This window comes from Nipponia nippon, unplaced genomic scaffold, assembly GCF_047370975.1.
Source record: "Nipponia nippon isolate SJK-2023a ecotype South Korea unplaced genomic scaffold, ASM4737097v1 scaffold_13, whole genome shotgun sequence".
NCBI lineage: Eukaryota > Metazoa > Chordata > Aves > Pelecaniformes > Threskiornithidae > Nipponia > Nipponia nippon.
In genome coordinates, this window is record NW_028262324.1 from 1,014,060 (window position 1) to 1,027,364 (window position 13,305).

The 13,305-nt window shown below is 56.3% G+C and overlaps 1 protein-coding gene across 7 annotated transcripts in view; it reads right to left on the reverse strand.

Moving 5' to 3' along the window:
* DLGAP4 (DLG associated protein 4) overlaps positions 1-13,305 on the reverse strand; it is a 157,773-nt gene that overhangs the window by 67,162 nt on the left and 77,306 nt on the right. For all 7 annotated transcript variants that reach the window (XM_087749536.1, XM_087749538.1, XM_087749537.1 and 4 more), the window contains exons 3-4: positions 8,986-9,079; positions 118-1,160 (exon numbers count right to left, since the gene is read on the reverse strand). In XM_087749536.1, the coding sequence (XP_087605662.1) occupies positions 118-1,068 (951 nt within the window). In that variant the 5' untranslated portion in view covers positions 1,069-1,160; positions 8,986-9,079. The remainder of the gene's footprint in view (positions 1-117; positions 1,161-8,985; positions 9,080-13,305) is intronic.

Genomic DNA, 13,305 nt, shown 5'->3' on the forward strand with positions numbered 1-13,305 from the left:
CACCTGGAGCTGTTTGATAAGGTCTACTGGGGAACAGGGCGCCTACCGAGAGGGTGTCCCCTGTCTTCCTGCGCTCTCCCTGCATGGAGCAAGCCACAACCGCTCCGCTGCACCCACCTGCAGGTAGTGGTAGGCCAAGTCTTGATGGCAGGACTTGGATTTCAGCAAGGCTTTGTCGATCGTGGCGGAGGCCTTCTGGCACACTTCCCGGGCATGGCTGAGCGTCAGCGTGGACCAGGAGCCCCTCTTAATGTAGTTGGAGTCATTGTTGATGGGGATATTGGTGCAAGGGGTGACCTTGAGGTCGTTATTGCTCTTGGAGGATTTCAGCATGTGCTCGCTGATGGTATTGTAAGCGTGCATGAAATACTTCGGCTGGCTGTGGTCCGGCTGCCGGCCCAGTGTCATGAGGCCCATTGGGTTGCGGTAGCTGCAGGTGTCGCTGTCTAAGTTGTCATCTGAGCTCCACCAGCCTGATATGTTGGATCTGGTCCTGCGCTTGGGCTCGGAGGTCTTCGCTCGGTCTTTGCTCTTGCTCCTCCGGTTTTGCTTGGGGTCATCCGCCCCCTTCTTGCCATTCACGTTGCCTTTGGCGGGGCCCTCCAGAGACTGGGACTTGGCGAACAGCTTCTGGACAGAGTGGACAAGGTGCCGGATGCGCCCGGGGCTCTCGCTCCGGTGCTTCGCGTCGCTCCTCTGAAACTGGAGGGTGCTGAAGCCGTCTCTGTGGATGGGCAGCTGCTTCTCAAACTGGTCAAGGAGGTTGGCAGGCAGGCGGTTGATTTTAGTGGCTTGGGCATGGCTCGGAAAAGGGTTGTCATCCGGGACCTCGAAGTGGGAGTTGTAATGGATGCGGGGGAAAGTGCTGCTGTTGGAGATCTGGTTGTTGAGTGGAAGCAGACAGTCGCCGTGGAGGGTATTCTGGGCTGGGAACCGGGGGTCCATGGTGAAGGAGTCGGTGGGGCTGAGGAGATAAGGGTTCCTGTCCTGGGGGGCATAAAGAGAGTCTTGAGGGGAGTCCAGGTTATCGGAGAGGTGGCGGCTTCTGTTATCTCCTAAGCCCTTCATGGTCCCGGCGTTTCCTAGAGCATCGCTCAGGGATGGGGCGGCAGAGCCCCTGCAGGAGCGCCGAGCCTGCTCCCCCGCAGACCTCCCCGCACCTGGAGGAAGAGGAGAGATGCTGAGAGCCTGCCGGGAACCTCTTTGGCAGCCCGCGCCTCACTGGGGTGTCCTTGCGAGGGCCGTCCCAGCTGGAAAAGCAAATGCCCCCAAGGTTAAGGGACGAAGGAGAGAAGCAGGACGGGAGAGGGGTGACATGGCAGGAGGGGAGGAGCAGGGGCCCGAGATAAGGGGCTGGAGAGCACAGGGTACAGGAGAGGAGGGGAAGGATTCATTCTTCCTAGCTGCAGTTTAAGTGCTTGTGGGTCCCAGCGCTCAACCACAGGCTGCTTAACTAATGCTGCTGCTATTTTTCTGGTCTCTGCACATGTTTATTTAATAGAGTCCCTTCCCCAGCCAGCGTAACAAAGGCTAGCAGGGGCGCTGCCAGCAAATCACTGCTCCTGTCCCATTTGTTCAGAGGGCTGGAGAAAAACCTGCTGTCAAACACGGCACACGGGCCTTGCCCGAGCCAAGGGAAGCCTGGAGCCGAGCATCCCGTCTTCTGCATTATGCTTTGTGTTTCTGTGGTTACTGGATCTCAGAAGGGGGCTGGCAGCCCTGCTCTGGGTGTTGCGTGCAGCTGCGCTAATGCGATATGATGTCAAACGTCTCCTCTCCAACAAGCGCCCTGGTTTATGGCATGTTTTACCCTGGAGGAAATTGTTTCGGTAGCTACGATGAGAGCAGAGGTGTTTCTGAACACTCAGAGCCTGACCTGAGAAGCTGTTTGCTGCTCAGTTGATCTTTCCTGCCTTGCTGCATCGCTCCTGGGGGAGCTGTGTCCCCCCCGAGCCTGGCCGTCCGCCCCTCGCTATGGTCCCCGCTGCCGGAGCAGGGGGCCGAGGCTGGTGCCTCTGGCCCGCTCAGCAGGCACAGGCATCCCCGGGGGGTGGCGGAGGGGTAGCCGGACACGGAGGGTCCCTGTGGGGCAGGGGAGCTCCTCACTGACGGTTTCTTTGGTGCACCTGCCCCGTCCTGCTCGGCTCAGAGGGCTCCTCACCTGCACTGGTTTATACAGGAAAAAAAGACAAATTTTTGGGGCTGCTTAAAGAAAATCAATGAACATATAGATGCGTTAAGTTGATCAATCAATGTGTTGATTTTCCATACTTAAAACCTATTTGAAATCATGTAGTGTATAAACTAATTCTTATTTCCTTTTACCTTTCAGTTTCCTATTTCCTTTTCATTTTAGTTTGAGTGCAGCTTGAAGGCAACCAGCAAACACTGAAGCATCCTATGGGTGTAAAAATCTGGAGAACCGGTATCCTAGACTACTGCAAAATCCAGAGCCCCAAAACACGTCTGCGTAGGTGAACGGCCGCTCCTTGGTAAGATGAAGGGGCTGCTCTGGGAGCTGGGACGCCAGGCTCTGTGCAGAAGAGCCATTTTCCAACCCTAGGGTGATCCAATGTTCCCCAACATGCGCCTGGAACGGAAAATAGCGCCTGGGCCCTCAGAGCCTCCAGTGAGCTTGTGAGAAAGAAAACCATCATTTGCTTCTTCCTAGAGAGCAAGTAGGATAGCGGTGTGTCCCTGCGAGGAGCTGAGCTGGTGGCCTGGGCTCCGGGGTTCTCCCTGTTCAGCCACAAACTCGACTCCGGTCTCCCCGCGGAGCCTCTCCTCCTGCGCGCAGGCCCGGCAGCAAAAGCAGCTAGGACCGAAGTGGTGCGGGGAGCGGAGTCGGCAATCACCGAGGGACGATAGGGACCGAGAGACTCGTTTTCCTTCCTCACGCAGGGAAAAATGTATTAATAATGAAAAGCAGCTAGGCTTTAAATAATTGTTTGGAAGCACAAAAAGAAGAAGTGGAATGTCTTCCGTAGTTGACCTGGGCCCTGCAGCTGGTCCGGCTGCCTTCACCTACAGCCTGGTGCCCTGCCACGTGGCCTGGGCTTTGGTGGTGTGGGAGAGACGATTTGGCCCTCAGGCCTCTCCAGCAGACGGACAGTGCCCGTGTGCTTTGGGGATGAGGACATGGCTGCTACCCTGGCCTGAGCTGGGGGAACTCCGAGGCCAAACCTGCCCTTCTTGCCGGAACACCCAACGCAACATTAGCCTTGACCGGTGTCCTGCTGCTCATGGCGGGCGCCATCCCTTTCCCGTTGTGCTCTGCAGCAGCTAGGTGCAGCAGCCTCTCTGGAGTCCCTCGCCCATGGGACAGCACCCGTGTGAGCTGGTGGAGCAGCAGTGGGTGCTGGCTGGAGAAGTGCCACAGAAGAGAGATGCACGGATGTGCCAGATAGCCCTGCTCCTGCTTTGTGCGAGCCGGCATCAGCGCAGTGGTTAAAGAGCAGTGACAAAAAGCCCCAGGAGATGTTCCCAAAGGAAACCCTCTGGGCAGAAGAGAAGGATGGGGCGTAGAAGGACAGGCTCCAGACTGAGCCATCCGTCTGGTCCTTTAAATTCCAGATGGCCCCAAATGGGCAAGCTCAACCCTGCTGAACTTGGAGGGGAAGCCCTGCAGGTAGAGGGCAGCCCAAGTCCTCCCTGAACACCACCCTGACCTGCCCAGGCTCAGCTCTGCCCGCCGTGGCCTCTTTCTCCCTTCCCTCCATGCCCCAGCTCCAGACTCCCAGCAAGGTTCTTCGCTCGGGCTCGGCCGCCCGAGGCCGTCACGGCTCTGACGGACGCTGCGCTTCTCCCTTCACATTATGCTCCAGGAGTCAGACAGTCCCTAAGGACTCAACACAGCACTGATTTGATTATAATGGGATGTCTCTGGATATTGAGAGTAAATACGGCTTTTCCTACAAAGGGCAATCAATATTTGAAGCAGAAATCTCCCAGGCACTCCTGAGAGAGAGACTTCAGCCCTGCGACTGCTTCACCATAAAGCACATCGGCATCACTGCTTTTGTGTTCGCTGGGCTCCAGAATAAAGTAAAACTGCCTTAGGACTCCAAATAAATAGGGAAATGAAATGAAATGAAATGAAATAAATGAAACGAAAACAAATGAAATGCAACGGAAGGCTGGCTTGCAAGGGGAGAGTGGGGCTGGGGGCCGGAGTGGCTCAGGAGGGCTCAAGAAGCAGAGGGGCAGGAAGGAGGGAGTGAGGGGCCTGAGGGGCTGGGGGGACAAGCAGAAGGGAGGGAAAGTGAAGTCTGGGGGGGCTGGAGGGTGGGAGCAGGAGGGGTGGGAAGGCAGGGAGCAGGGGAGGGCAGGGAGCTCCCTCTCGCCCAGGCTGCTGCGCTCTGGCCAAGGGTGGACACTCGCGTCTACGTGGCAGAGAGTTTATGGCTCCCTTTTCCTCCTGGGGGCTCCTGCAGGGCTGCCAACAGGTCCCGATCCTCCTGCCCGTCCTGCTTGCCCCGGGCATCCCTTTGCTTGGTGGCCAGCCGCAGCACGGGGCGCCAGCCTTGCTGCTGGGCACGTGTCGGGCCAGGGCTGGGGGGGCAGTCAGGACCCCCCCAGCCCCTGGTGCCCCCCATGCCATGGTTGCTGCAGCCTCTCTGAGCTGGTTTCCCTTTAGGAGGGATTAAACTGTTTTCATCACATTTCAGTTACTCTCTGCAATCCTTAGCACGTTCTTGAGACGTGGGGTCAGAGAAGGGAAAAACCCAACGAGCCTCTTCCCTGCCATCTTTTTAATTTGGAAGGATGAAAAAGCTTGAAGTTAAATCTCCCAAATCCATGATCTGGGCAAGCGCTGCCTCCCAGGACAGCCGCCTGGTGCCCCGCTGCGTCCCCCCGCCCCAAGGAGGCTGACGGCCCCCGACCACAGGGAGGGCACCCAGGGCGGCTGGCAGGAGAAGACCCCGGTTAGCAGATGGTCATGGCCGGGGCTGCCGGGGCGTGGAGAGGATGCAGCCCTGAGCCAGGGGAAGGGGCAGGTTTGGCTGCGTGGCCCCATTACCTTCCTTCCCCTCAAGCCTGTGCTTTTTCGGGGTTGCCCTTCCTCTTCCCAGTGGCTTTGCTGATGCTCAGAGGTCTCTGAGGCGCAGTGGATGACCTGACCTGATTTATGCCGGTTTTGTGTGTCCCAAACCACGCCGAACCCCAGCTGGAGCCAGCTGCCTCTCGGGCACGGTTTACAGCAGCGGCACTGGCGCTGCCGGTTTGCAGGCTCAGACCGGCTGCGCTGAATTGCCTTACAGCAGCACCTCCTGCAAAATACACCTGCAGCTCCAGCCACCGAGCCGCGTATGAAGTCTCTAATCATGCAGGAGACGATAGCCTTGCCTGAAGAAGCTTCCTGCTCGGCGGGGACTCCTCTCCTCCCCTGGCTGAGCACTGCCAACGTTTCCCTCCTGTAGCACCCACAGCTGCTGCGCTCCTCTGCTGCGAGTGGGAGATGGGGCCGGGCCGGGGGCTGCTGAAGCGGGCGGGAGATGCTTCACTCCACTTCGGGAAGACTGAATCACATCTTCATTGTAGCTGAAAAGCCTCTGTTGTTGTAAGAGATACTTCAATGACTGCAAATATTTGCTTTTCTGTCTGTTTTTAACAGCAAAGAGACTAGGCTGGCCCGAACTCTGGGCAGAGCAGGAGGTAGCCAAAAGGAACGGGATGGAGAAGAGGAGGCAGCTGCAATGCAGTGCAGATGATAGAAGCAAAGCAATGATCTCCTAGCTATCTGTCCTGGCCTCGCCCTCGCGTGCCTGCCCAGCTTCTGGCTGTCCACCCAGCTCCTAAGTTTGTTCCCTGCGGAAACACCACAGCGGCTGCCGCCACGCTGCCTGCCAGCCCGGGGGCCTTCGTCCTTGCTAAACGGAGGGAGGAACCCGCCACCTCTGGGGAGAGCTCGGCTCTCTCACCCCAACCTCTGTCATGGCCCATGTAAAGGACACCACAAAACACCAGGCACCAGCATACAGACCTTGCTCCAGGCGGTGCCAGCAAGAAGCCAGAGCCCCTCTCGCCAGGCTTCTTGGCTGGCATTTATGGGACAATCACAGACTGGTTTAGGTTGGAAGACTTCTCTTGAGACCGCAGCCTCTGAAGCAGGGCTCGCCTGAGCAGGACTGGCTGGGGAGGGGCGCGTGCTGCTGAGGCAGGGCTGGCCACGAAGGGCCAGGAGGCCACTCGGGTGCTGCTCAGGAGAGGCAGGCAGAAGCATGAGGAGAGGCAGCAGCCTGTAAAATGGGACTGCTCAGGGCACAAGTCCTCCAGAAGGAAGAAAGCCCTGTCCTGACGGGGCTGCAGGCAGCCTCGGGAGTCAGCTAGTCCTGCCCTCTGCTGATCAGCTCCTCCAGGGCTCCACGTACCATAACCTCCCACGGAAACCTCAGCCCAGCCATCCAAGCTGGCTGCAAACACATGGGTGGCTTTTATATATAGAAACCTAGCGGCATGCTAATAACTAGCTAGATAAGGAATAAATGATTTGCAACCTGCAGAAGAAAAATGACTCCCCTCACCCTGCTGCAAGGAGCTTAAAAAATTGTATACCGTGGTGTAGGTGACGTCGGTCTGCCTACACGCATGAATGCAAATGTTCCCTGAATTAGCAGGAACACTTCATGTGGCATTCAGCGAGGGGGGCCGCGGCTTCCAGGGCGTTGCATTAATGATGATTCAAAGAGTTCAGAATCTAATCGCAGGGAATAAAAATAGCCGGCTTCTACTTAGAACAATTCATTATACAACAGACCTTCCTCCAGCCGCCTTCTGCTGCTTGCTTCTCCCCGGGAAGTTTCCCGCTGCTGTCGGGGAGCTCCGTCCCAGGGGCAGAGCGGGCACTGAGGTCTGAGCAGCCGGCAACGCTGCCTGGCCCGGGCTGCTGAGAAGAGGTTAAGCCAGGGTCTCCTGAGGAGCACCCCTGGGGTTAATGTCCCCCGGCCTTCCCACCGAGACATGTGACAGCGAGTCCTGTGTCTCAACTACCTGGGACACCTCCTCAGGAGAGGGTGACTTGCTTTGCGGGGGCCAGTCTGTCCTGGTGCCCAAAGGTGTCCCAACGGGCTCGCCCAGCCCGTCTACAAACCCAGCTTCCAGGCACCTAATGCCAGATGAGGCAAACCCCAGCGTGGGCTACATTGGCGTAGGAGCTCAGGAAAGTGTGCAGCACTGATTTCTCAACACTACTGAGTCCCGTGTCACGGGTGGAAGGATTCTCCTCACATCTCACTTCACGTGTGAATAAGTGGTTTCTGCCTTTTTAATGAGGAATCTGGGCCCAGCTCCCGAGGCCTCACGGTAGCTGAATGATGCCCCGCAGCCCTGGGAGCCTCCGTGCACGCCCGTGGTCTCCTGCTTGCTCTTTAGGCAAAGGCCGTCTCTGCTGGGACTGCCAGCTGATGCCCACTGGGGCGATGGGGAGGGACGGGGTCTGACTGGAGCCATCCCAAAACAGACGAAGAATAATCTTCCTTCCTTGTATGCTCCAGATACTACTTTTTTTTTTTTTTGGTAGCAGCACAACCAAATGCTGTGAAAATCAATGGCTGCAATATGACAAAGATTTTTGACTTCAGGTGTTGACTAAGCTGGAGGAGCAGATGAACTCTTGAGAGAGGCAGAGAACTTATTTTCATGCAAATGTCACTGGTAATATAATCAACTCTCAAGGGAACAAAACCCCAGAAACTTTACAACCTATTTGTCTGTCCCTAAATAGAAATTTTTCAAAGTTCTCCAGAACATGGGATCTGCTCTGAAGAAGGAAATGCAAAGCATTAAGTAGGGCAAATGGGACAAATGAAGGCAGGATAAGAAAGGGAGAGTTTTTAGGAAGAAAGCAGGAGAGCTGATGAGATGGAGAGGAAGGACCAGGGCAGCGAGCAAGGGTCAACTGGCTTTTGAAACCTACCTGCAGTCTCTGCGCTCTTACAGGGCACTCGGGGCACATGCTGGTGACAACATGGGGCACGTTCCAGCTTGTCTGGAAGAGCAGCTAATGAGACCATTCGGGACCAAGACCGATTTGTTCTGGCCAGTGCTGTCCAAGAGGCCTGGAGGGTTGTGTGCGTGTTTGCAGAGCCCTCCATGGAGCAAGCGGAGGATGAAAAGCACGTAACACGGCTGCCCTCGACCTTACGTATGCTGTGACTCCCAGGCATGGAGGCTGTCCCCACTTGCACTGAAAACTTGTGACGCAGAAGAAGGCAGGCCGCTCTGCTTGGCCTTCTGTGCTACCACCCTGCCCCAAACCGCCAGCCGGCTCCTCCTGTCTCACTGTGCTACCAGCGCGAGCAGCAGCCCCGGGACCGGGGGTACCGAGGACTGAGCAGACGAGGAGGAGCTGGGGGTAGCGGGGAGAGCTGGGACAGGCTCTTGCCCCCGGCGTTTGTGGCACAGCGGTAACAGGGTGCTCCGAACGGGGATGGCTGTTGCTCCTGCGCCACCAGGTCTCTGCAGCTTTGCAAGGGTGTTGCCTTGCTCCAGGGCAGATGTTCCTGTGCCTAAACATCCAGATGAAGCTAGGCGGGGCCCTGCCTGTGTTTGGGATGCAGGATGGAGATGCTCTCCGGCAGCGGATTTGCTCAGTGCCTGAGACAAAGCAGCTCATGTGGCCTGGGTCCTGGGGCAAGGGGACGCAGGTGGGGAACGCCCAGCAGCTCCCTCTGCCACTCTCTCCAGACTGAGACTCGTCTGCAGCCTCCTGTGTGCCCAAAACGGCGGGAGCACCTCCTGTGTCTCAAACTAGGTCAGCGCGGAGGCGTGACGTTACTATAGCAATCGGTATTGGATTTCATAACTTTATTTTAGCGATGGGCGTGTGGCAGGATTCACTACTAGATGAAGGGAGGGTTGCCATTGAAACACCCTCTCCAGCTCCCCTTCCCCAGCCTCCCTAGCACACAGCTCCGTCTGTCCATCCCGTCCGCCCCCTCAGCCGTTTCCAAAGAGCCCCAAAGGCACCCCCGGGCCATACCGTACCTCTCACAGCTTGCTGGGCTTGGGGACTAGGCCAGATTCAGCATCCTGTGCACCTTGTGTCCCTCTGGGCTCCAGAGCTGTCCCTCATGAAGACCTGCCAGGCAGAGAGAAAAGGGAAAATGTCCTCAGGTCACAAAGAGCAGAGCAGTGTCTTCCTGCCAAACGTCCCAGGCCATAACCCTGAGGCTGTAAAGACACAACAACTCCGACTGCCACCCAGGTTCTCTTCATTAAGCCCTAGCAAAGGCACAAGGCAAATGCGAGAAAGCATCCTATGCACAGAGGCCGAGGCAACACCATGGGAGCGGGGGAAGATGTGGAAGCGGGTCCCACGTCCCTCTGTGTTGCACGTGGACTGAGAGGATGGACTGGAAATCAGCTAGGTGGGGAGGAGAACGTGGAAAATGCCCGGGCTCCTTGCTCAGGGGCACAGGGCTGGGGCGAGCCCCTGTGTGGGAAAGTGCTCTTGGGCTTTCCTTCCCTTGTTTCTTTGTCATGAAGTAATCCCTCAAGGAACCCCTTGCTGCCCATGGCTGTATCGTTGTTTCCTGGCCATGCCAGGAGCTTACTGTCCTGAGCAGGGGTGGTCCTGTCACCCCCTGGGCCTCATCTCCTGCACTGGTCACTTTGCTCCGAGCCCTGGGAGAACAGAGCCCAGTACGGCAGGAAGGACAATCCTGGGGATAAACCCCCCGACCGGGGTGGCAGATGGCAGCCGGGTCCCTGTGGTGTCCCTGCAAAACCTGCGTCCTGCTCCCACCTGCCCACGCTGCTCATTAAACCTTTGCTCGAGCAGCTCACACTGTAAATCTCTCCCATCTGGTCACTAGGTGCTACTGTATTGCAGCTAAAACGTTGTGCCGCTTTCTTCATTGTCATTCACCACCAGCTACACTGCAAACAACGGAAAAAAACGCTGCCTGTAGGAAAAGTAAATAAATATGGGGAAAACACCCAATGTTTCTTAATGTCCTCAAAAACCTACACATCACAACAAAGAACACAGCCTGAATTACTTTACCAGTGAGATTAAATATTATTTGGGGATTACGTCAATTAATTTCCAAGGTAGGCTTGTGTGTGCGTGTGCGTGTTTTCTCTTCTGCACTGAGGAGGTGCAAGCGTGGTGCAGGGACAGGCTGGGGAGTTCAGCCTGTCGCTGCTGAGACGCGAGGGACGGGAACGGCACGGTAACTCAAAGCGAGGAGTCAGCCTTCCCATGATGGCTTTTTTTCACTCCTAACTGGACAGCGGCGGCCATCTGGGCCTTGAGAAGGCCTGCCTCGAGCTCAAGGGGGCTTTAAAATAGGCCAGCAAAGCTTCTTGACTGGGAGGACGTATGGAAGGCTGGGACAAGGATACAAACCTCCGCAGTTTTTCTAGGAAAGCTGGATCTGAGCGGTGTGTTTGACTCCCTCGCCGGTGAGGCAGAGGAAGACCAAACCGGTGGCCCAGTGGCAGTGATAAGCCAGCAGCTCTGTCCCCAGAGAGGAGAGCTGGGCACCGCGGTGCCCACCAGCTCCTGCTCTCACCCTGCCACCACCCAGCAAGAGGGGTTTTCTCCCCAGGTTAACTCACACCCGGGGGGTCTTTACAGACATCGCAGGTGCAATGCGTGCTGGGGTTATGACAGAGGCACCGCGTTTCCTTCCAAACATGCTCAACAGCCCTCCCTACGATCTGTCCCAAGGAAGCAAGGGCTAGACAGATGGACAGATAGAGCGCAGGTAGAGAATAAGAGGACTTGGTGTTCAAGAGGCATTCAGGGACTCTCATGGCGCGTATCCCCACAGACAGAAGAACGGAAAGCCTGGAAAGATCAGAATACTGCCGTCCTAATTCCAGTACAAACCCTCTTCACCTTCCCGCTAGCTCTGTACCACTTGCACCCCAACAATGCAGAGGAAATGGTTAAAGGAGAGGCACACGCCCTGGGAACGCCAAGCAGGGGACAGATGCTGTTTAGTCGGGGCAGTCACATATGTCCCAGAGCTTGCCTCTCTTCCACACCAAAACACTTGGGTTTTGAGTTTCTTGCTGCTGCTGGGTACTCAGCTGTGAAAACCAGACAGACGCTCTGTCCAGGAGGTACAGCCAACATGCTTCCACCTAACCAAGGAGGCCTCTGTTTTGGAGGCATCAGCTCTTGGAGACAAGGGACAATTCCGCATCCCAAACTCCGACATTCCTGAGCTCAGAGATGTCAATGAGGTTGCCGGTTGCCACCGCTCCCAGCCCTAAATATAACACTAATAATAGACGAGGTATGATGAGTCTGGGTGCTGCAGATGGCCGTGCAGCAGTCGTTGCATTGACACCATCCAACCCCTTCACAGCTCTCGCCACACGACAAGTGAATTCCAGCTACTAGCGAGTTGAGTGAGGTTTGAGCCAGTAATCCAGACACGTAGAGCCTGCAACAGCCATTAGCACAGCCAGTATCCATGGCTAGTGCTACCTACAGCCACCCACAGCATCAGCATCCGTCTGCCCAGTACCCAGCAGCAAAGCTATTGCTCTCCTGCTCTAATGCCACCAGCACTGTTATGAAGGGTAACACCATGTGTCACTAGAGCCACTAATGTCCACCGTAGAAGTCATCAGCATCTGGTAGCAACGCTCTCAGCACCCCTCCTGGGTGCACAAGTATCCACCACTAGTGCCCAGCACCCCATATCACCACCAATAGCTACTTGCGCTGGAAGTATCTGTTCAGTGCTACCATCACCCACCACGTCTGTGTCTGTCACCAGCACTCGCAGGGAACCCCGGAGTACCTCTAGGAACGGTGCCGATGCCGGGACCCCTTGGTGACTCTGACGGGCGGGAGGAGCAGTGCCTGGGCTCCAGGTCTCCGCTCACCCAGCAGATGTCTCAAAATAAAAGATGCCATTGAAGCTCTGGAGAAAGAAACATTTTTGTCTGTAATACTGCATTTGTCTTTGCATGCTACTGTTGCACTGAGAAAGCAGTGCTATAATTACCTTTAATTAATATCAGCATCAACGCCCCAGGGAAATGCAAATGAACAATTGTGCCACCAGCACAATTACATTACGTTAACTACCAGCGATCCACCTCCATCATCCCCCTCTTTCTCCCAGTCTCGGGAGCAGCTTGCTCACGTCATGGCTGCTGCGTGGAGGGGGTGGGATTGAAGCCGACGTGTGGAAGGACACAGACTGCTGTGAGAGGTGGTGTAACCTCAGGCAAGTGGATTGCAGACCAAGGGGAATGGTGGGGAGTGGGGGCAAGCTGGGGTCCCTCAGCCTCCAGGCAATGAAGGCACAGGATGTCGGAGGAAGCTGCCAAGGGTCCTTCCAGGGCGGTCTGCGTGCTCCCACGCTGCTGTTTGCTCAGGGCTGTCCTGCTGATGAACTGACGTCCCTTCCCCGCATGATTCAAGACACTTGGTGAACAAGGGCCTCAGACTCTCTGCAGCCAAACCTCACTGGAGAATCAGCTCCCGACGGTTGTTCCTCCGAGCCTTGATCTAGCAGAGGAGGGCCACAACCTGCCCTTCTGTAGCCCACGTGGTTCTGTTGGACTTGGAGTGTGGGTGGAGATGGCCTTGAAGAGACTGATCTGGCGTTCACGATCCCCGGTATTGCCACCTCAGAGATGATGGCAGCTGAGCGACAGAAAGAGGCAACTCTGAGTAAAGGATCCTATTGCCTGTGGGGGTCTCCAGACGAAGTCGATGAGGGTTTTGGTCATGACTGAGCAGTGGAGAGCCCAGCCTGCTCGCATGGCAGCACGATGCGAAGGGCAGGACGGTCTTTCCCTTCTAGCCAGCCACTCCTGGGGCCACGCTGGTGTGGCCACGACCTGAGCAGAGCAAGGCAAGCAGAGCACTCATGGTAGGTATTCCTGGAAAGGTGCAGATGGTACTGGGATTTAATTATTTTAGTGAAAATACCGTGAAATGTTACAGGCTCAGAAAGCAGCATTTGGGCTGGGTCTGTGTGAGAAAGGGAGGTCCCTCCCCGGCCGGTCCCTCACCTCCTGCTGCAGGGACTTACTGTTTCTCTCCCAAACTTGAAGGACCCTCAGCAAACTGCCCATGTCTGCTTCTTGCTAAACCTGAGAAGAAATGAAGTCCTCGTGTCAGGGAACCAGCAAAGTGACCTGGCTGGGCTTCTCTGTTTTGCAGCCGGCCCCATGTTGGATCCAGAGCTCTGGTACTGGAGAAAGGCTGTGAGGCGGAGCGAAGATCCTGCGAGCACAGTAGGGACGTCCGCAGGGACAGAGGGGACGAGCAGCTCCAGCACAGGGGCAGTAAGGAATGGGTGAAGAGCACAGCCAGACATGCAGGCTCCC